The sequence below is a fragment of the Calliphora vicina genome, chromosome 1, assembly GCF_958450345.1.
Source record: "Calliphora vicina chromosome 1, idCalVici1.1, whole genome shotgun sequence".
NCBI classification, from domain to species: domain Eukaryota; kingdom Metazoa; phylum Arthropoda; class Insecta; order Diptera; family Calliphoridae; genus Calliphora; species Calliphora vicina.
Genome location: NC_088780.1, coordinates 118,820,213 through 118,843,184, shown reverse-complemented (window position 1 = coordinate 118,843,184; position 22,972 = coordinate 118,820,213). Strand labels below are relative to the sequence as shown.

The 22,972-nt window shown below is 31.3% G+C and overlaps 1 protein-coding gene across 2 annotated transcripts in view; it reads right to left on the bottom strand.

Moving 5' to 3' along the window:
* The window catches only part of Mekk1 (mitogen-activated protein kinase kinase kinase 4), a 45,575-nt gene that overhangs the window by 1,547 nt on the left and 21,056 nt on the right, over positions 1 to 22,972 (bottom strand). The window contains exons 1-9 of one of the 2 annotated variants that reach the window (XM_065515630.1): positions 22,299 to 22,492; positions 13,247 to 13,427; positions 4,471 to 4,680; positions 3,870 to 4,404; positions 3,567 to 3,804; positions 3,000 to 3,501; positions 1,696 to 2,938; positions 248 to 1,625; positions 50 to 156 (exon numbers count right to left, since the gene is read on the bottom strand). In XM_065515630.1, the coding sequence (XP_065371702.1) occupies positions 50 to 156; positions 248 to 1,625; positions 1,696 to 2,938; positions 3,000 to 3,501; positions 3,567 to 3,804; positions 3,870 to 4,404; positions 4,471 to 4,680; positions 13,247 to 13,260 (4,227 nt within the window). In that variant the 5' untranslated portion in view covers positions 13,261 to 13,427; positions 22,299 to 22,492. Of the gene's footprint in view, positions 1 to 49; positions 157 to 247; positions 1,626 to 1,695; positions 2,939 to 2,999; positions 3,502 to 3,566; positions 3,805 to 3,869; positions 4,405 to 4,470; positions 4,681 to 13,246; positions 13,428 to 22,298; positions 22,493 to 22,972 lie in introns of those variants that run through there. The other variant, XM_065515629.1, reaches the window with a different exon arrangement.

The following is a 22,972-nucleotide window of genomic DNA, read 5'->3' as shown; positions in this document are numbered from 1 at the left end:
AAACATTTAGTTTATTAACTCAGTAATAAATATAACAAAAGTTAATTACCTTTCCTGAGGCCATTTCGACAACAACACATCCCACAGACCAAATATCAGCTGCCCTGCCATGGCCATCACTATTGGTTTTGGTAAATACTTCTGGAGCCATATAAGCTGAAGGGAGAAAATAAAAAAAAAAATAATTTTAACACTCCATACATTAAGAATAAAAGTAAGTCTAACTGGAAAAAAATACCAAACCCACCTTGAGTACCCACATAACCCTGCAACTCGCCCGGTACCGTAGTGTGAGCTTGAATTTTCACAGCCGAACCAAAATCACCCAATTTCAGACTATTACCACCGGCCACCAAAAATATATTCGCAGTCTTTATATCCCTGTGAACAATGCCATGCTTATGTAATTCCGCCACACCTGACAACAGCTGTGCGGTAAAACGTCTGGTTAGACCTTCTGGCAAGCCACCGGTTAGCTCTACCAAAGATTCTAGTGTACCCTCAGAGCAGAGTTCCATAAAAATGAGCAATTCCTCGCGATGAATTTCAATGCCGTAGTAGCGAACTAAATTCTCGTGTTTAATGCCCTCTAAAATTTTCAATTCTTCGGCCACGTTTTTCAGCGTTCGTGTCTCGCCAGGCAGTATGGCGATTTCTTTCATGGCCATCAATTCGCCTGAATTGTTATTGACCGCCGTATACACCTTGCCAAAACGTCCCTGGCCAATTTTGATGCCACGATGCCAGCGGAAATTAACACTACGTGCTCGCATTTGTACTTTATCACAGGTATTCAAAGCCTTTACATGACCAATAAGGTTACGTTCTCTTAGATGTTCGTCCAAATCCAAGTCTAGGCGATTGACAGCGTCACGTATGCGTATTTGCCTTAAGGCCAAGGATGCGTCTGTGTTGCCGGCCGGGCCAATCTGCGCCTCTTGTGTTGGGGATGTGGGTGATGTTTTGGCATTCAAGTTTGGTACAAGCAAACGTAAATCTTCGGCTGGCGTGTTACTTGCACTAATACCCATTGATGAGTCAGTGGAATCCAAGGATTCTGTGCGTTGGAAGAGTTCTTCCTTATGACTGAATTGGGGATGTAAAAATTTATTATACTGAGGCGATTGTTGGCTTATTTGATTGACTATTATGCCCGCCGACATGGGCGATCGTGTTGGTGTACGTGAACGACTAGTGGCCGGTGAGGAGGTTTTTCTCGTTCTTGGTGAAGCCTTCTTGCGGGCTATTTTCTCTGGTTCTGATGTTATGCCTATGACATGTGAAATACAACAGTCCATTTTCTTTTTAAGATTCTCAAATTGTGTTTCATCTAAATGTCTGGTGATTTGGGGATCACAGGCTAGAATTAAAAATTCTAAACCCTGAGAAGCCCAGCGGGGACGCATACCACGACCACGTTCACACCGTTCTGTCACAAACTGCATCCACATTTTGGCAAATGTTATTATGCCCAGAGCTAAATCGATTTCACAGTCCTGATTTTTATTAGCCATAATACGATGCTCAAATAGACGTATGACATCCTTGTGGTACTCAAATCCAAATTTATAGCCTTGATGTAAGATCTCTCGAGTACGGGACAAAACAGCTTGACGATCTTGTTCCTAAAAGAAAATTAAGAAAACAAATTCATATGTATATTAACGAATTACCCATTAATTTAAAATTACTTACATCCAAATCCATGACATATACGGGTGAACATCTTTCTTGCACTCTTTCTATGATTTTAATCAATTTATTTCTAACATCTAGAACATCTTTTTGCAACAATTTAAATGAATCTTTGATTTCTTCACACACAAAACCGTCAGGATGACCGGCATCCACATCATGTTCGAAATGTTCACGATGAAAATCGGCCGACTCAACGTCACGGCAAAATGTTTTGGCAAAAAATAATACTTTCACAGAACATTCCCTTTCCACGGTAAACAAGGATTGTGTTTCACGGCAAATGGTCAAAACTTGCCATTTCAGTTCAGTCTCAGCATTTTGCGCAGTGCCATCAATTTGTATATCCAATTCCTGAGATCGGCTGACCAAACGTTCTGATATACCATTAAGTAGATTGCGTATGATTGTGCAAAATTTGTTCGCTGCCAAGGTGTGCATGCCGGATATCATGGGCGAAATAAGTTTGGTAAACATCCATTCTTTTTCCAAAGCAGATTTCTGATGCGATTCCGGACTAGCCACTAAAACCAATTGATCGATATAATCCAAATACAATTCGAATACTTTGCGTACGGTATCATCGTATTGATTTAAGATGCTCATATAACGTTCCAGTTCTTTTTCGTTCTCCACCAAAGCTGTGGTAATATGCCGCTGATATCTCTCACGATGGGTCAAGGCTAGCGTAAGACCTTCCCGTAGTTCCTTCATAAGTTGTTCCAAACTGAGAGGATTGGGTTTTGGTGGTCTGGTTTCTAAGCGCATGCGCAGAAATTCATGCATAAATTGTAGAGGCACACCACTCAGAAATACAAATGTTGGAATGTAAGTGGGCAAGTTAATCGATTTGTATTCCTCACTCCAATAGCCGTAACGTCTCAGCTCCTCGATCTGTTCGCGGCTTATGTCGGGCTCTAGGCGCGGAAAGTCTTCTTCGATTTTTTCAGTCTCAAAATCATAATCTTCAGTGCCGGGTTTTTCCAGCGATATCTGGGCCTTGCACATCACCACATTGTGTAGTTTATGTAAGAAAGCCAATGATTTAGCTAGACCACGGGACTTGAGAACATTTTCTATGAATTTACGATATAAAACACAGGATTGTTCAGGGTTTGTTCCGCTACCATTACGCAACGGCTCAACGCTGAATATGTTGATGTCGTGCATGGAGGTTTTACGAAATGAAGACTGATTACATCCTAAACCCTCCGATATTTGGCTTATTTCCGTTGAAGATGAACTGTAGTGAGAATACAGAGGATAAATAATATTAATTGTTATATATTTTGCTCCCTACTTACTCATTACTGCTAGTAGTGTCTCCCGGTATATGTGCCACATCATTTAGCAAAAATTGCACCTTATGACCCGTTTGCCCAGAAAGCTTTCTATGTGATCTGGTTGAGTCTATGGAGTTCATGCCAGAATCATCATACTCCAAGCCAGATGCCGTAGAATTGCCGCTACTTGTGTCTGTGGCCGCCGTATAGGAGGTTTGTACGGGCCATGAGAACCGTTCCCCCTGTAAACGGGCTAAAATTTTACCCAAAATGGTTAGTTTCAATTTGGCCTGTTTGGTAATGTTATACCACAGACACATGGTCTTAATACGACCCACAAATGATTCACTCTTGTAGATGGGATGAAAAGCACCCATGGCCTGTGACGAGGGATATAAAGCCTCTGCGGCTTCTAGGCGAGTTAATAATTCCTCCACTTCTTTCATGGCAATTTCTTGTTGATCAACACAGTCTTTGCAATATAGAGATAAACAACTAGTGCAGCTTTTCTGTGGCTGGGGTGCTGAAAATAAGAATTTTTGTAAATTGAGTAAGAGATTGTTATAAATGCGTGGATGTTCTACTTACAGCTGGCATTACTGTCCGATCCTAAACCACTGTCCATACTGAGATCACTTTCTTGTCGCCGGTAGCGTGGCTGAAACTTATAGCTGATGATTTGTGTCAAAAGATCTGAAACATCTTTGCGTGCGGCAAATAAGTATTTATCCTGTTGTTCGGGCGTACGATCTGCCTGCCAGGCTTGCAGTTCCAACCATATAAGATCTTTGACTTCTGTCTGCCAAGTGTGTTCCTCATGAGAAAGCTGAGAGAAGGGTTGTATAAGTTAATTATGATAGAACAAATATAGTATTACTTTTATTAGCTCACCTTGGCATCCTGCCGATCAACACTACCCAATTTAATTAGGTTGGCAAATGTTTCATGGAACTCTTTGCGTATCTTAAATCCTGGCGTAGCTTGAAAGCCCAACTGCAATTGATGTGCAAAGGCCAGCGGTGGCGCTGACGAACGACATCCAATGGGTCGTGATGAAACACTCATATAACGATTACACGATTCAACCACCTTAGGCTGTTGAAATCTCAGCTGCACCTCTGTATTGAGAGGAGTACACTTATCTAGGGCTTCCGAATTATAGACACTCTCACTGAAGCTATTTACACGGGCATTATAGCTACCCAAAACGGCATTAGCGGCTACTGTAGCTAAAGAGCTTTTCAACTCACGTTCAGACTCACGCAATAAGGCTTGTGCTCGTTTATCTGCGCGCTTAGCAATGCTACTGTCCTCATTGACAAACATTTCATTGAGGAGGGCACAGTCCATAGTGTTGCGCCTCAACACACGACAACGTGCCATACGTGTCATACCTTTTTTGGGCACTGCTGGTGATTCAGCACATCTGTTTCAAAACGCATACTTACTATTGTTTCCTTAAATAATTTAGTTTATGGATTTAATAACTTACGGTCCTACGGATGCCACAGCCTGTGCTCTTTGTTTTCTGTCCCAGTCTCTTGTTTTGTTCTTCAAACGTGTTCTTGGCGGTGTTGTGCCATATTCTTCAAAACGTGCCGCCAGCAAATCGTCTGGATGTCCTGAAACAAAGTCCTCATCAACTGTGGCATTGCGGTAATTAATCGGTTTTGAGGGTGTTTGTTTAACGCGAATTTCAACTCTGTTTTTGAAAAAAAAAAAAATATAATGTTTATCAATATTATTCGTACAATGAAAGAACTCCCCTTTTTATATTAAGGGGTTTTTATTTATAAATATAATAGCAGTCATACATAAGTAAGTTGTGTTTTCTACATATTTTAGTGTTATCAATGTTTCTTATAAATATGTACAACAAATATGTACATTTGTACTTTACAAAAATTATCTTTGTAAATTTACTTAACTCCGAATTTATCGCGTATAAAATTGCAAACGGTGGAAAAAAATTTGAGGTAATTTAAATGATTTGTTTCAATTAATCTTATTGGAATATTGCAATATTGTGGAACGTTGTTGATTTGTACGTGATTTTTAAAACGTTAAAATTGATTAGAATTCTAATTTAAATTTATCCAGAAGTACCGCATAATGTTAATGTTGTGACTTGTCTGACCAAAATTTGATACACATATGTATTAGAAGTTGGAGTACGGAGGTTTTAAACAGAACCAAACAGAAATTTAATTCAAAGAAATCTATAATCACATGTATGAAAGTGTTTTCATTTGGACACTACATAATATGTATGTACATATCTGATGTTGAAATGCACCGTAATACCTACACGATTCATTTGATACTCTCAAAACAGTTTACTAATTTATGGAAATAAACGAAATTACATGTTATTATAGACGAAAGAAAAATCTAGTAACGAATGGCAACTAGTTACCGCATACATTATTTTGTAATGAGTAGTCGTTACCCAGCACATTATTTTATTTAGTAGAGTAGGTAAATATTTGTATACAGGTTGGTAATGAACTTTTGCATTTGACACAGCTTTCTGGTGTATCTGACTGAACACCAGTCGAATCCATTTTATTTTTTGTTCATACTATATTAACTTATATGTTTGTGTTAAAACCATTGTTAACTTCCAATTAAATAAGGAGTTTGCATAAAAGTTGCTACAACACTATGTCGCTTAGAGTGCTCCAAAAAAATAAAATTGTGATTTTTTATCTTCGTAGGATAACGTTAACATATTCGCAGGTATGACCAAAAAAATTCCACTTTCAATTTTTTTAAAATTTTGTTAAACAAATTTCAGAATTTTTTGTTCATCACATCGGGATTTATTGAGAACATAATAGGGAATAAAACTATGAAAAAAGTATGACAATATCTCATATATTTTTTAGTACCTGCTTTTTAAATTTTGTGATTTTCGAGAAAAACTAAGTTTTTGGCCATATTTAGATGAATGTGCCGAATTTCCTTAAGTGTAAGTAAAACCTATTCAGAATATTATAGTCCAGTTGATGAATACAGTTGATACAGTTGATGAATAACGCTCTATTTATATTACCAAAATCCGAAAATGAAAAGCTAATATTTTGTTGGTTCTCCATTCAGTTTAACTACGGCCTCTAGTCGAGTTTACAAGATATTCAGTTATATCTTTAGTAATTTCCCCCACCCTCTTCCGTTAAAGAGGGTTCAGAGTTTGTCCTTAGATGAAATGCTTCGTTTTTCAATATTCCGGTCTAAAATTTCCCACAGGTGCACGTTTAGGCAAAAGCCACTCCTTCATAATTATGGCCGTGTGCTTTATCTTTCTGAAGGAGCCATGGAGTTACAAGACCTAAATTTTCAGCACATACTTTCGAATTGTCCTTTAAAATTTGTAAGCTGTCTCGGCTGTTCACTGGAGTCGATCGATTTACTTTAAGGTGGGTGTTAGACTAATATTTTTCGGCATTACAAACGCATAATAACCTCCCCACAGTGTTAATTCTCGGTTAACATTATTTTTGTATGAAAACTTTCCGTATAACTATTTGTTTACACATAATCAGACTTCGTGTTAATAGGGAAATTAATTATATGAATAGTTAGTTACATATTGTATTTTATTTGACCTTTTTATTAAACTTATTTTACAAATTATGAAAACATCGAAATAAATATTAGGGCCTGGCTCACTAAATGCGAACGAACATTTTCTTTCTTATTTTATATAGAAAACAATAAAAAAAAATCTAATTTATTTGTTGTTTTCAATATGAAATAAGAAGGAAAATGTTCATTCGCATTTAGTGAGCCAGGCCCTTAAATTAAATTTTTATTTGTTTACACATTTGTATACCTCCACCATCAAAAGTCTAGAATGAGGAAATATTCCTCATATATATAAAAATTATCGAATCAAATTTTATGAAGATGTGCCAATAAATGGTCGTAGCTCCCATATAAGGACCACATCTATGGAAAAATCATAATATGTGATTTTGTGAAATTCTATCCATATTTGACTATATCCCCCATATAATGTCCGCTTCCGAAAATCTCTTAAATACACACTATCAATCTCTTACGAACACCGTTATCATATTGAAATTCGACGCATAAATATCAATAACAGAAATTAGTTTCAAGCATATATTTAACGCGAATATATCTCTGATATTTCAGTGTTAAGGTTCGAAATGTTGTGATATAATTTCCATATACAAAACATTGAGTCAGAACAGAAACTTACGTTAAATATTTTTAGACTAACTTCAAACGTAAGTTTTGTCCACCACCATAGTAGGGAGAGTATAATGCGTTTGTGCAGATGTTTGTAACGGCCAAAAATATTGGTCTAACTCCCTTAAAGTATACCGATCGACTTAGAATCACTTTCTGATCCGATCGCTTAGTGGGATGCGAGTTCGATATCTATCAACAAAAATGTTAGATATCCCACTCACATCCCACTAAGCGACAAAATAGGTCTTAAAGGAAAAGACCTAAGCTTTCTTTTGACCAAAAAAAATATAAAAGGGCCCATATTAGAAAAAATTTATATTTTGCAAAAAAAATTACAAAATTGTATGTCTTGCGTTACAAAATATTTATTTTGATAGATTCCCACTCGCATCCCACTAAGCGACCAAAAATATCTTAAAAGAATGGACCTAAGCTTTATTTTGAGCAAAAAAAAAATTTTAAAAAGGGCCAATATTGGAAAAAAAATTTCGATTTTTCCAAAAAATTTCAAAAATTTTATTTTTTGTGTTCCGAAATATTTATATTGATAGATATTCCACTCGCATCCCACTAAGCGACCAAAAGGGTCTTCAAGGAAAATATCTAAGCTTTTGTTTGAGCTAAAAAAAAATAAAAAATGGTTCATTTTGAAAAAAGAAAAAAAAAGTGAACAAAGTTTTTGATTTTGTAAAAAAGTCAAAAATTGTATGTTTTGAGTTACAAAACATTTATTTTAATATATATCGAACTCGCATTCCACTAAGTCACCAAATAGGTCTTCAAGGTAAATATCTAAGCTTTATTTGACGAAAACGGGCCCATTTTGAAAAAAAGTCAAAAAAGTTTTTGATTTCGGAAAAAAAAATATTAAACATTTTTTATTTTTTTTTTTAAATATTTTTTTCGAAAGATTGAAAAAAGAGCTATCTAAACTGTTTGGGACACATTTTGCTAAGAACAATAGGTAATAAGTTACATGGATAAGAAAAAACACCCCCTCTAACTCAGAGAGTTCTCGACCGATCTTGTTGACAAATTTTGTCTGAGTTACTATTCAAATTTCATCGCGATCGGAAGACATCGATTTCAAAAGTTGGTTTACTTGACATGAAATGCCCCATATATGAAATTCATGTCACCAAATTTTGTTATAATCGTCCATAATTAGTCATAGCTCCCATATAGACCCGCTTCCGAAAATCTCTTTAACGTGCATAAATCTCTTAAAAATGTTGGTATACACACAAAATAACTTCCACATAGACATAAATAACTTCCATATAGACATAAAACGCACGACCTAATTTCATGTTGATCGGTCCATAATTTATCATAGCTCCCATATAAGGCCCACTTCCGAAAATCTGTCACGAATATAAATTATTGATATTTTAAAAGAAAAATGTTTTTGCACATTTACTTAGTGTAGGGTATTATATGGTCGGGCTTGACCGACTTGTTTCTTACTTGTTTATATTCTTATTCTTAAGGACAAATGTTGAGCCAATCAGGAATGTAAACCCAATCAGTAATGGCTGTATGTTCAGATTTATCCAGGTATATCCAGTTTTTAATGAACTTTTAAGAAATAAAACTCTTTAACTGAAGACAGCGAATTATTAATAACTATTTTGATCATATCTGACAAAATATTTCAATATTAAGTGCTGCATGCCATAATAAGTTATCATTACCAAAATATTATTATTTAGTTTTACTAAAAACCTTACTAAACTTTTTGCAGTATACATTCATTAACCATCACTAATATATTTGGTCTCACGAGTCTATGTTATTTCTGATGCAACAAATTTCTAAAATTTTGCAATTTATTAGAATAAATATTACGAAAATTCAACTATAATTTAGCTCAGTCGCCTGTTTATGTCAATCAACAAATCAATACTTATTAAATACCAATTAAATAAATAATAAAAAAAACTAGGCATTCTAACAGTTTGTTAATAAAGTTATCAATCTAAGCTAAATGTTAAATATTTATTATAGATACAGTCGTACGAGTATCGGCAATACTACGAGTATAGATAAATGGAGAGCAGGGATTCAACATACAAGTCGTTGTAAGTCTTTTTTATAGTTTATTTTGATTTATAGATAAGATTACAAAGACATTGTATGTTGAACTTTTTTGTTTTTTGTTAAGGACAGACTAAATTAACGATCAATCAGTCATGAATGGATAATTACGGTTAGAATGAGTCGAAAATGTTGAGTAGTCAAGGGTAATAAATAGTATTTGTAATAGGCGGGAAAATATACATCATATAGTAGAGTTCAGAATCAACTGAGCAGTAAATAACACTCAAAGACGTGTTTCTCATTTATAATTTTGAATTTATATTTTTACTAGGGATGCCAATCCCGAAATCCGGGGATTTGTGAAAAATTGATTGATAAATCCCAGAAAATTACGAGATTTTTGACATAGAAAGCTAAATTTCATCATACTTATAATAATAATCACGCTTGAAATACAAACGGAGCCAGCTATTTTAATTTTAATCAGGGAGCAGCAGGTCTCCCCTGCATTGACAGACTTAATAAATTCGAGGTGAATATGAACGATGAATCAATATTGTTTGGAAATAAATCTGGTATTTCTAAATAAATAGGACGTGGGTATTCGAGTTTAAATTATTAAAGTGGGCCCTACAAATGCTTCAGGGGCGACGCTATGGGGGCTCAAGTAGAGTACCTTCAACATGTAAAATTTATAAACAAATGCCATTTTTTTTTGTTTCAAAGAATTTTATATTTTTTGAAAGCTTTCCTAAAAATCATTTTACTATGAACATAGCATATGTACTCAATACAAAAATTATAAAATTTTCAGTTTTGTTATAGATTTCTCACTGTTATAAAGTTCAGAATACGGGTATAAATATGAAATATCTTTTGTGTCAAATTTATTTTAATTCAATGCATTAGTTTTTGCTTTGTTATATTTTTTCTTAAACATATTAACGAAATAAATAGTTTTTATTGTTGAATTTGATGTGTTTGGCGTTTAACTAAAATCCCGGGATTTGTAAAACCCAGCCCCGTTTGGCATGCCTAATTTTTACACACTTCTACAATATAAAAACAGAATACATATATTGATTATTTCAATCAATAGTTATCTCAATTTTTTTATTTTTTTTGTTGTAACGAACGAGTTTCGCATCTCACCTACTCAATTGAAACATTTCGAATATTTATTACTATTCGTACTCGTAATAAACACCAGAAAATAACTGATTTTTTAATATGGTGCTTAAATAAATTATACAATGATTTTATTGAGTACTACTATAGGTATTACTATATGTAAGTTAAATTGTAAATTTTGCTCTAAGCATGAGTGTATGGAAACAATTAGGTTGTCACAGTTCTACATAATTCAATTTAAATTTTTACAGATTAATGCACAAATATTCAAATTTTCATTTAATTTTCTTTATTATATTTTATAAATCTATGTTATTAACACTTTATTGCTATTTTACCTGAGTCTGTGAAAGCCTTAATAATTTAATAATATGTGGTGTCATTTTATGTTAAATAATAAAGTCAACAATTATTACATTGATTGTTGATAACAGCAACAACAACAAAAAAAGAAGAGAGTTGTCATAATAAATTTTCTAACAAAAATAGTTGCTACAATAAATTAATACAATTTCGTATTGAAATTTATTATTAATATAATTAAATTAATTTGTAAATAATCTAAATCAGCTGCTATATATAAATGAAGTCTTGCATAATATATTGGAAATAAAAAGGCATGAAACATACATTTAGTATTTTCCACACTTAATTAACATGATACAAGATATAGCCTTTAATAATATAAGAAAATAAGTGTCTGACAATGCTGCAAATAATAGATTATTTATTTAAGAAAGAAAATTATATGACTCACTGTTGAGTGATTAATTTCTTCAGTCAATGGGCCCCATATGAGGCCAATGAATTTGCAGCTAATAGAATGTTTAGATAGCATTAATTAAATTTTTAAGAAATTTAGCTATAAAATTAAAGTAACCAAATATTTTGTATTTCAATTATAATTTAGTAAATTAAAACATAAAATTTATAGCAACTAAATTTCGTTAATTTTTTATCTTATTCATATTTGTGGATAAATGGTTATGTTAACAAGTGAAATTATCATATTTATAGAACGCTTGTTCATAGTCTGTATTTGTTTTAGTTAGGAGTTGCGGCCACGAACTAGTTCCAGAGAAGCTTTATTTTACATATTATTTGGGACGTTTCTCGAACCAGTTTGTTAAACGATGATTTTTTTTTTGATATTGTCACATTCAGAACTAAGTTTTACGGAGCTAGTACACGGTTAGTTTATAGTCAGTACTCTTTCTAGTTACGGGTTGATACCAATTATTTTTGTTTGCAATTGACACTAGTTCAAGAGAAGCTATACAAGCTGGCACATATTCTTTGGAACAATGATTTCTGTTTAGAATTGTCACCGTCCTAACTAGTTTTACATAAGCGTTAGTGAACTGAAGTGTTCTATAATTAGTTCTTTCATATGTGATTTTTTTGAACTAGTTCCAGAAACAGGCTATACATATCTAATAAAGAATTATGTTGGAAACTTTTTTGAACCAAAATTGTATTCCCTCTTTATTCGTCCAACTCCTTATAGAGCCTTTCTCTTTGAAATTGTTACCGTCCGAACTAGTTTTACATAAGCATTAGGGAGCAAATACAGAGCGTTCCAGAATTAGTTCTTTCATCTTTAAAGTGTCATGAATGAACTAGTTCCTAAAAGAAAAAATGATAGCCTGTTTATAGAACACAATTGTTGTATTCATTCAGCTTCCGCTGGATTCGATTTTACATACCTAATAAAAAATTCTATTGGAAATGTTTTTGAGCCAAAATTGTATTCCCTCTTCATTCATCCAATTCCTTATAGAGACTTTAAATTAAATAACAGAGGTAAAACGATAAAAATATTATCAGCCCAATTATGAATAAAAAATTCCGCGGGAGTTTGTTCCCCGGGAGTTTTTTCCCATTGAATTTGAATAGGAAAAATGAGAAAAGGGGAAAAACTCCCGGGGAATTTTTATTCATAATTGTGCTGTATAAGTACATATGAGGAGCCGCAGAACAAAAGGTACTTTTTTGAAAATTTAAAAATTTTGCGAAATTGATTTTTTCTAAAAGATTTCAACCCAAATATTATAAAAAAAAATCAATTTGTAAAAAAATTCGAAAAAGTACCTTTTGTTCTGCTGCTCCTCATATGTGCTAGACCCAAAAAACTACTATAAGTCACTAACGCACTTCTTCTAAACTGTGATTATTTATCATTATAAATTATATCAAATAAGTAATAAAACTCCATTTTGACAGATTTCGAAAATATTTAAAACAAAGGATATTATAACCTTTTTGTTGGGATCACACGGTATGTATTGCATGTGTATTGTGGCATTTGAGAAAAGTAGAGACAAATTAGAAAAAAATAAGTTTCATCAAATTAAATATGTATATTTATTGTGATTTAAAAATTTATTAAATAGATATATAGTTAAAAACAAGAACAACAATTCTATAAACTAATAGGGGTTATGTCACACGCAATTACATATGTATGTAGGTGTGACGTGGAAATATAAATCGTATGTATAACGTGAATTTTGACATACTCATGTATCGAATACATGTCCCAATACATATGGAATACATGCCGTGTGATCCCCTTTAAGCTAATGACATGTAACTACTTCAAGAAATATATGAACAATTTTGTTAACGTTTATTGCGGTCAATATTAATTATATTGAAAATAACAATTGCAAAAAATTAAAATACCATAACAAATACTGCAGTTGCACTTAATTGTGTTTTGCTCAAGTAGAGTGTTATATGTATTATATTAAAATGTCTACATTAAAATTAACAACTTATAAATATTTACCATTAACAAAAAGAAACAACTTTATAAATTGTATTTAAAACCAAATACATAAAATAAATAAAATTAATAACAACCAACAACTTACTTTTTGCGCCGCATCTTGTTCTCTTTCTTCCGATGATGCTTCCACTTCTAATACATTCACTCGCGAAAGTTCTTTTTATTTGTTCCTTAATATTTGTTAATTCGATTTATTTATTTATATTTATTTAGTTCATTAAGTTTTATTTTTTCATTTTATTTTGTTTATTTTAATATTTCACTGGCTTTATTTAGAAAAGACATACACACCATATTATTTTTGAAAAAGAAACAACACTAAACGCATTTATACACAAAAATGTTGAGTGAAAAAAATGTACTCGTTTGTAAAACAAAAAGTGAATGAAAATAATTTTGAAAAGAAAATAAATATTATGATAGGTTTTTGTGTGAATGTTCTGTACATGCAGACATACACAAACACGCTCATGTAGAGTGTACATTAGACTGCTCCATAATTGTAGAACAAAACGACGTTGTGGGCTATAACATCATTCCAGGGTAGATACTTGTAAATGCTTAAACCATTATGTGACATGTTAAATTAATATGTCTCAATTGTATTTAAGGAATTTACAATTGAATTTCAGAAATTTCTAATTGTATTTTATAATTGCATTTCAGAATATTTGAATTATATTTCTGTAATTTCTAATTTTAACTCAGAATTTTCTATTTGTAGTTTAGAATTTTTTTTTTCCAAATGTATTTCAGAATTTTCAATTTTCAGAGCATTAATCCAAGATACGATTAATTCGTTTCGCAATACGTTTACTCTTAACGATAATACACACTCTTAACGATAAACGTGTCAATTCATCATGCTAAATTTGTGTCCATTAACTTTATAGAAAATTTAGCATTTGCAGGAATTGAAGTCTCACGATCATCATAAATTTGGTAATGGGCCGAAGGAAAATATAGAACGATGATCATGAGGCTTCAATTCCTGTACGAGTTGAATCTTGTAAGTACGCAAACCAAGATCCTTATGCAAAATTTTCAATAAAGTGAATGGACGCAAGTATAATTGTTGAGCACGATGACCTCATAATTATAATTTCAATTTTTTTTTTTGAGTGATGAAGCACACTTTTGGTTAAATGGCTATTTCAATAAACAGAATTACCGCATTAGGAGCGATGATAATCCTCAAACCATGGTTGAAACACAATTAAATCCAGAAAAACTCACAGTTTGGTGCGCTTTATGGGCCGGTGGAATCGTTGGAGCATATGTCTTCACAAATAACGATGGTCAGAACGTTGCAGTCAACGGTGAACGGAATAATGATATCGGCCCCTCTGTGCGAAATTATAGTATGCTACATTTTTACATAGTAAAATATTATACCGATATTCGCTATATTTATGGAAATATTACTGCTTAATTTAATTTTAACGTATGTGAAATTTAATTTACTAAATCGGTTATTGTATTGCATTTAAAATTTGGTATTGATGATACCAGCCAAGACAAAGAAATTTAATAATAAAATTGGTTTTTGTAACATACGATAATTTCGCTTACTAACATTTTCATGCCTCAATTGTAGTATTGCAGAATTGTTGTTTCAGCAGGATGGTGCCACATGTCACACTGCGCGCTAAACAATCAATTCATTGAGAGAAACATGAACCTGTTAACACTTAATAGGTCTATGCAGATAAACCATAAACGATCAAGTACTGGGAAGCGAATATTCGATGCGTTATTTCCGAAATATAGCCGGATTTACTCAGAAGGAGGTTTGAAAATTGTACCTCTGGATTGCGCCATATACGCATTAGCCGCGGCAAGGCCAAAATCATATTTAAACATTAATACCATTACATTATCTAATTAATAAAGCCAATTGGATGAATATTAAAAACGTTTTGTTCTGCTAAGTATATTTAAATTGTCTATAAAAACACCCTTTATTTCTAGAGGGAGTAATTATTTAAATTCACATTATTTATTCTTTTAGATCAGTCTAATGTACACACAATATTTATATGTAAATGCAAAGTTAATACACAGAGCGAAATTCATTTAAATACGAAATCTATTTTTCCTGAAAAACTTTGCACCTTTTACAGGACTGTGCACCTTTTATCAAAGCGAAATGTCAAATTAAATGTCACATAACAACGAGAACAAAAGGGTTTTCACCAGATTATTCACTAAAAACCAGATTTTAGTTAAAGAATATAAATTTCATAAAAAATTAGTTCCTCATAAAAATTAGTTCCTCACATGAAAATTAGTAGAAATATTAAATTGCAAACTAGAAACGCTACAATAAAACTGATGTTTTGTTAAAAAAAATGATTCGGGTTAAAAAAATATTTTTACCGCAATTGGCCTATTGTAACCGCATATACAATTATAATTTTGGTTAAGGTTAGGCATCTCTTTATGGACCGATTTTGCTAAATTTCAATACCAAATTCTCATATCTCAGATATTGGTAAAACATGTGTGTTTTATCTGGATATCTGGCAGCTTCGGAAAAAGTATTGCAACTAACACAAGAACTGATCGTTCCATATAAAGATACAAAGTCAAAAAGGTTAAGAATCTTTTGATTTTAATTGAATCGATTTACTCTTAGTGTATTTGTAAACGATAAAAGATAAAATGTAAATAAACAAAACATTTGTTGGATGAATAAAACGCCCTATTTTGGAAATATTATGTATGTGTGAGATCACTATTTTGTTGTCGGCATTGAGCTTAACAACTATGCTGAACAGCACTTTGCGATATTCAGACATTTAGATGGTCAAAATGCATGAAAAAAGAACAGAAAATTTCAATTTCTCCTATACAATACTTACTAACTTCAAATCGATATATGTATGTATGTATCTCGATTCATAGACCTGACCCCGCGAAACGCCATGGCTACATATATAACATTTTTTGGCCGATATAACATTTCCCGGTAAGCAGAACCCCAGCCGATCAGTGATCCCTACCTTTTCTCGCATAGTGTAGTAAATTGTTTTTTTATGAATAAAAATGAAAATATCAAACAAATAAACGTTGTGTACAACTTTAAATGACCTTCTTGATAAAATAATTTGATTGACTCAAGCCCCCCAAGTAGGGTATTTAAATTATTTAGAACAACATTGTAAAACCAAGAGTGTTGATAGCAACAAAGGTACAACGTTCACTGCACAATCACATGTGCACTTATGGACACATACATAAATACATGCATAAACAAGTAAGAGTGCTATATTCGGCTGTGCCGAATCTTATATACCCTTCATCAAATTATACTTCAAAATTTTAAATATTTTTGGGTAAACAAAATTAAATTTTTTTTGCAGTTGCTTTTTTCATTTTTTGGAAAAAAAAATTTTTCGATTGTTATTTTAAATTTTTTTTTTTTTAAATTTAAATTTTTTTTTTGTGAAAAATAAAATTCGGGTTAAATATTTTTTTTTTCCGATTTTGACCCATTGTAGGTCCATCTTACTATGGTCTTATATACGTCGTTGCAAATGTCTTTGAAATATCTATCATTAGATATCCATATTGTCTATATTAATGTCTTAGTAATCCAGATATAGGTCAAAAATCGAGGTTGTCTTGGTTTTTTCCTCATATCTCAGCCATTTGTGGACCGATTTTGCTGATTTTAAATAGCAAAATTCTCGAAAGCATGTCTGAAAGAATTATTGAAGATTTGGATCCCGAAGATATCTGGGGTCTTCAGAAAATTTATTTCAACAGACAGACGGACAGACAGACAGACGGACATGGCTTAATCGACTCCGCAATCTATAAGGATCCAGAATATATATACTTTATAGGGTCGGAAATGAAAAATGTAGAAATTACAAACGGAATGACAAACTTATATATGCCCTTCTCACGAAGGTGAAGGGTATAAAAAGGAAGCACAAAAAAAAATAATAAATGCCAACAGCAACTAAATAAGTAACAACAATGGCTATAATTGTTATTAAATATCATGCAAAAAAAAATGAGCAAAGAAAAAGCAACAAAACAAAATAATAACAATGAAACAAAAAAAAAATAAAACAAATAAATAATGTTAACGACCGCATAAGAACAGAATAGAAATGAGAAACCAAATAAAAAAAATAAAAAACAAGCCGACCGGTAAAAATTGTTAACGAATACATATTTGCACACATCCATTTGCTTTTCCATTTTTGTAGATCTGATCTCAACTTAGAAATGTTAAACGTAAATAATAAATAAACAGACTTCGGAGCACTGCTGCCAGATAATTTTGGTATAAAATCGTCAAAATTGGACTAAAAAATTGTTAATATTCAGGAATCAGAAAAATCGGCCTACATATTTATCGAATACTAAACCTCATTTTCACGATTTCTAGTTACTTTTAAACTTAAGGTTATACTGTCTGTTAAAATAAATTTTGAATGAAAGCTGTCATTCTAACTTTATGTAAACAATTTTTTAAAGATCATATGAAATGTATGTATTTTAAAGATCTATCCCACGACGTATAATAAATTCGACCGACAATGGGTCAATTTCGGGGAGAATAAGTTGCCGTAATTAATCAGACTTTATTAATTTAAAAAAACGATTTCAGTAAATATTAACAGTTATTATTTCAGTGAATTTATCAATGATTGGGAATTCAGCAGACTATATTCTTACCAAAATATTAATTTTGTATTCCCGTATAACTTTTTGATTATTTATTTCGATTCATTAAATTTTGAAAATCAATTAATTTAAGCTGTTTAAATTCGGTTTCTATACTTTGTATAAAAATTTTATGATTTTAATTAAATGATTAACCCTCCGACGGTTGAGTAACTTTTGCCCTTATACGAAGTACAAGGTCCACAGGGACCTTGTAGGGAATTTTTTTTTAACATTTTTTTTGTTTTGATTTATTATTATTTACTAATTATACATGTATAGGGAATGTTAGAAAAACAATTTCTTTTATATATAACATTATTAAAAAAAACTATTGTTGAAATTTCAGTTCAAGGTCCCCTTTCACACGTTCCTGTACTAAACACATTTGAATCTCAATAGAAACTAAACTATTGGTCGGATCGCTTTGATTTTTTTTAAACGATTCTAGATAAAATTTCCTTGGAATACATGTGGGGGCGGGTATACTTCCCATAGACCATCAAGGAGTAATTTCAGTTTGAAAATGAAAAAGGTCCCCAGGGACCTTCTCACCCGCCGGAGGTTTAACTATATGAAAACCTTGATGGACAAATAGACTTTTCATAATAGTGTCATTTTGAGGGGAAAAATGCCATCAAAATGCCGATAAATCGGCAAATCTGGCAACAATACTTCGGAGACAAGATTTGAAATTAAAGAAAAAAATAATAAAATTTTATTTGGATACATACAGAAAATAATGAAGGGGACATACAGATTTTTAGGAAATACAAAAGCAAACAAATTAACCCATTGTTGTAGATTTTTATATTTAAAAACATACAAATTGTCATAAACTATTGATGCAGTCTTTACAAGCAATTTGCTTAAAAATTATGCTATTTATAGATTAATGGGTACCCATTAATCTATAAATAGCATAATTAACATCATTATTTTAAATTTACATCATTGTTAACAATCTCGGTGAATATTAAAATTTCTTACATTTAATTTTAAAAAATCTTAGTTAAAAAAATTTGTGAAATTTTTTCCGGAAATTTATATTTGGACTTTTGAAAAAATAACTTAATTGGAATTTTAAAATTGTTCAGGAGAGCGTAACTGTAACTGTTGAATGGATCGATAATTATTTTATTACTTATCCATACAGAATTTCGAAAGCTTTGTATCTTTCTTCGAGACAAATAATAAAGTTCTTCAAGATCAAATAATAATATAATTATCGATCAATTCAAAAGTTTCGTTGATGGATGATCGGTGAAAAAAAATCATACGTGAAACGTTATTTAAATGTCTGATGTGCTTACAATTTCTTTAAAATGTCCCGTGGAACAATTTTAAGTCAAAAGTAACAAGGAAAAATAAATGCTTAATAGAAGCAAAAAAAAATAGTTTAGAAAAAGATAGCGTCCAGAAATACAAATACAACTTGAGCAAATTTATCAAGAATTTAACACACACAACAACATAAAAATAAAATGTATATAAATTTAAAAAAAAAATTAAAAAAATTTTCATTTTTTAAACATATTTTTTTTATCAGAAATAATAGAATTGAGATGGTTATAATATATGCTGCCAAGATTTGCATAACGAAACACAAGTATTCTCTAGAAGAAACTTTGGCGGTGACATTGGCAGTGATGGCCTTATGACTGGAGGTGTTTTGGTGCTGTGAGCTTTTATTGTCTGCAGTGTAAAAGGTTCCAAATTGATTGTCATGTTATTTTCAATCATTCCTGCTAAATTTCCACAATTTGTAATTAGTAAATTTCAACATGTAAATTTCACATTTTGTGTGGATCGGATTATAATTGATAAATGATCCCGTTTAAGACCAATCCTGAAATATAATTTATAAACAATTGAAAATTGAATATAAATAATTGAAAATTACATACAAGGCTGAATAATTTGATTTCTATAGAAGTATCAGACTACTAATTTTTATGAGGACAGCAATTTCCATGGAACTACCAATCCCTTGGGTTCGTAAATCATCGTTCCCTCCAAGTGAACTATGATCGATCCCATGTAGATCCCCTATGCAAGTTATAGTCGAGTAGCTATGTATGTATGTTCTATATAACCGTAATTTTTTTAATGTCGAAATTTTCGAAATATAGCATATTCTGCTCGAATGGAATAGTATAAACGTAATTTGAAGAGACCGACTAAAACCGTTTTATTCAGGGCGAACATAATCCTAAATACATTGTACATAATTTTTTTAATTTCGAAATTTTTGAAATATTTAATGTTTTTTTTTTATTTTTTTTATTTTCTACATTTGCTTTTTCGACTTATCATCCAATTTTAATGTGCAACAAAAATTTCAAATAAAAAAATTGACTTTTTGATTGATTGTTCGTAATTTGTCCGAACAGAAAGTCGATTACGACTTTTCGATAAGGACTTGTAGAATCATTTCTACAACATTAATTTGTGACTATAAACTATATATATTCTGGATGCTTATATATAGGAAAGTTGATATAATAATGTCCGTATGTCGGTTGAAATCGACTTTCCGATAGCCTAAAATTTTCACAGGCGTTTTCAGACAATGAACCAATTTCTGAAAAAATATTTTTAACCCGAATTGCTTATACCATACATTTATTTTAATAAAATCCAAGCACTAAAAAAATCTTGACCAACGATTTATTTCACATAAAAAACTATTTTTTCAAAATAAACCGATTAATTTTTAGTTCTTCCGTCACAATAAACTATTGTGAAGAGAATATAGGATTCGACACAATCGAATATAACACTTTTTCTTGTTTTGCTCAGAGTTATCGCATAAATGGAAAAACCAACAGCCAAACGACTTTTCATCACAGTTTTTTGGCATACGGATAGAATTTAATTTTATTATCTCTTTGTCTAAACCAAGCTTTATTAATATCCCCATGGATTCATCCATAGTGATCCAAAATTGCAACATGTGTAGGCCTAAGCCGAATTAAGATCCAATGGCCCAGCATATATTTAACCTGCATTCAATTCACCAATGTAAAAATATGATTAGTGGATGGCCTCATTAAAATACGAATCTCGTAATATGTTTATGGTCGTCTAATAGTGTTGGTAACGATTAACAAGTCAACTAAAAAATAAGGATCATGTAATTGAAATTTTTGACCTTAACTCTTTCAGTCACGTTTTTTTTGTGTATAAGTTTAAAATCAAAACAATTGCATTTTTACTTTAATCAAGGTTAGTTTATTATAAAAAGTAAGAAAAAATAAATCAAAACATAAAAAACCACCCCATTCTAAGTGTTTTTGTGCTGTGTAGAGTTTAGTTTACTAACCACCGTGGCGGTTAGCATTGAAAATAATTCTGATAAAAATGTTCGTTTTTTGGAAATCGAATATTTTTGACAAAATTTTCTGACCAAACAAACGAAATAGCAAAGTAACACTGAATTCGATGAACAATAAACAATCTGTGCTTTTTTTGTTAAATGCGTGAAAGTCTCTTAAAAAAACTGATTTTTAGAATATTTTCAAATTAATATATTTATCTAACCAGAGCATCATGGCGGCAAAGTTTTGCAAAAAAAACATAAACGATGACTTCGAAAAATATAATTGTTTAGCAAAATGCCAATAGATGGCAATATACTGTGCTTTAAAGACTATAGAAAAGGTGGTTAGTAAAGTGACCACTAAACCGCAAAGAGTTAAGGTATGATAATCAAAATATTTTATATTTTTAGATACAATTTAGCACAAATGTGAGATTCTGTTGTAAATCCCATTAAAGTCTCGGGCTTAGCCAACTTTACTTCGTTTTTTTAGCAGATACACAAAGTAAAGTAATTTATAAATTTGCTAAAGTAATGGGTTAATACGAGTACACCAGCAACGCTAATCAATTTAAGTCGTGTTGTAAATATATTTAAACTTTTGTTTGCTTTTTATGCATAACTATTAGGTTTATTATACGAGTATTCAATTTATATTTGTTAAATATATTAAAACTGTATGCACTACATTTTCATGACGTACATATTCGTATTATACATTTTTAAAATTTTTAAACGAAATTTCACACAAAATTTTTCACTTTGCAATATGTATTGTGTAATAACTTTAAAAGATTTTTATTTAATTTTACAAAATAACAACAACAAAAATCAGACCTATTGAACTACACAATTTATGGAAAAAAACGTTTAAAACAATTAAATAAAACGTAACAGAAAACACATTCAAATTTCTTATAGATACATTTTGAATACAATTTTGTTTATATACTTTTTGCACAATTTTCTATATTATAAGCAGATGTACGAATACGAGTAGAGATATTTGTAGTTCATTTAATGAAGAAAAAAAATAAACTTTATTAAAATTTTTATTTTTGTATCTTTTTTTGTTTAATTTATATATAGATAACAACACTGTTTGTGTGGGGTATCTATTTGCTACACGTACATAATATGTATGTAGGTCCGTATGTTCTTGTAATTTATTTAATAATTTGTTTTTCGTAATTGTTGTTGTAGGTACGAGTGCGATACTTTGAAAACTATTCGCGCACGTCAACGCAATGTAAATAATGTTAAATATTTATTTTTATTATGAACTGCATATTCTGAGTTTATACCGCCAACTAAAAAATAATTTGGAATTTGTTGAGTATTTTGTTTTACCCAAAAAGAATAAATACGACTAATTTATGGCGATAATGACAGAGAGCAAGAGAACAAGAGAATTTTCCTTTATTCTCTGTTTTTATTGTTGTTTTCTGTTGTCTACTCATAAAATTAATTGTATGGAAAATATGAGAATATATAATTTATAATTCGGTTGTGGCGAATCGTAGGTACCCTTTGGCAATAGTTTTTTTTTTGAAGTCGATTAACGATGTCTGTTCATCACTACATGTACATTAAATATCTCCAAAGAAATTAATTGTTCTATGGAATTTGGAAAAACTAAGTTTTTTCGGAAGCTGACAATCTGCTCTCCTCCAATACAAATGGGTTTTTCAATTGGACATTTCGTTTTCTCGACAGAAGCGCCAGAAGTTCAACAAATTTTGAATCATATTTTCGTTAATTTTTTTTTAATATTTTACTGCTTTACTAAATTAGATATATCTCAAT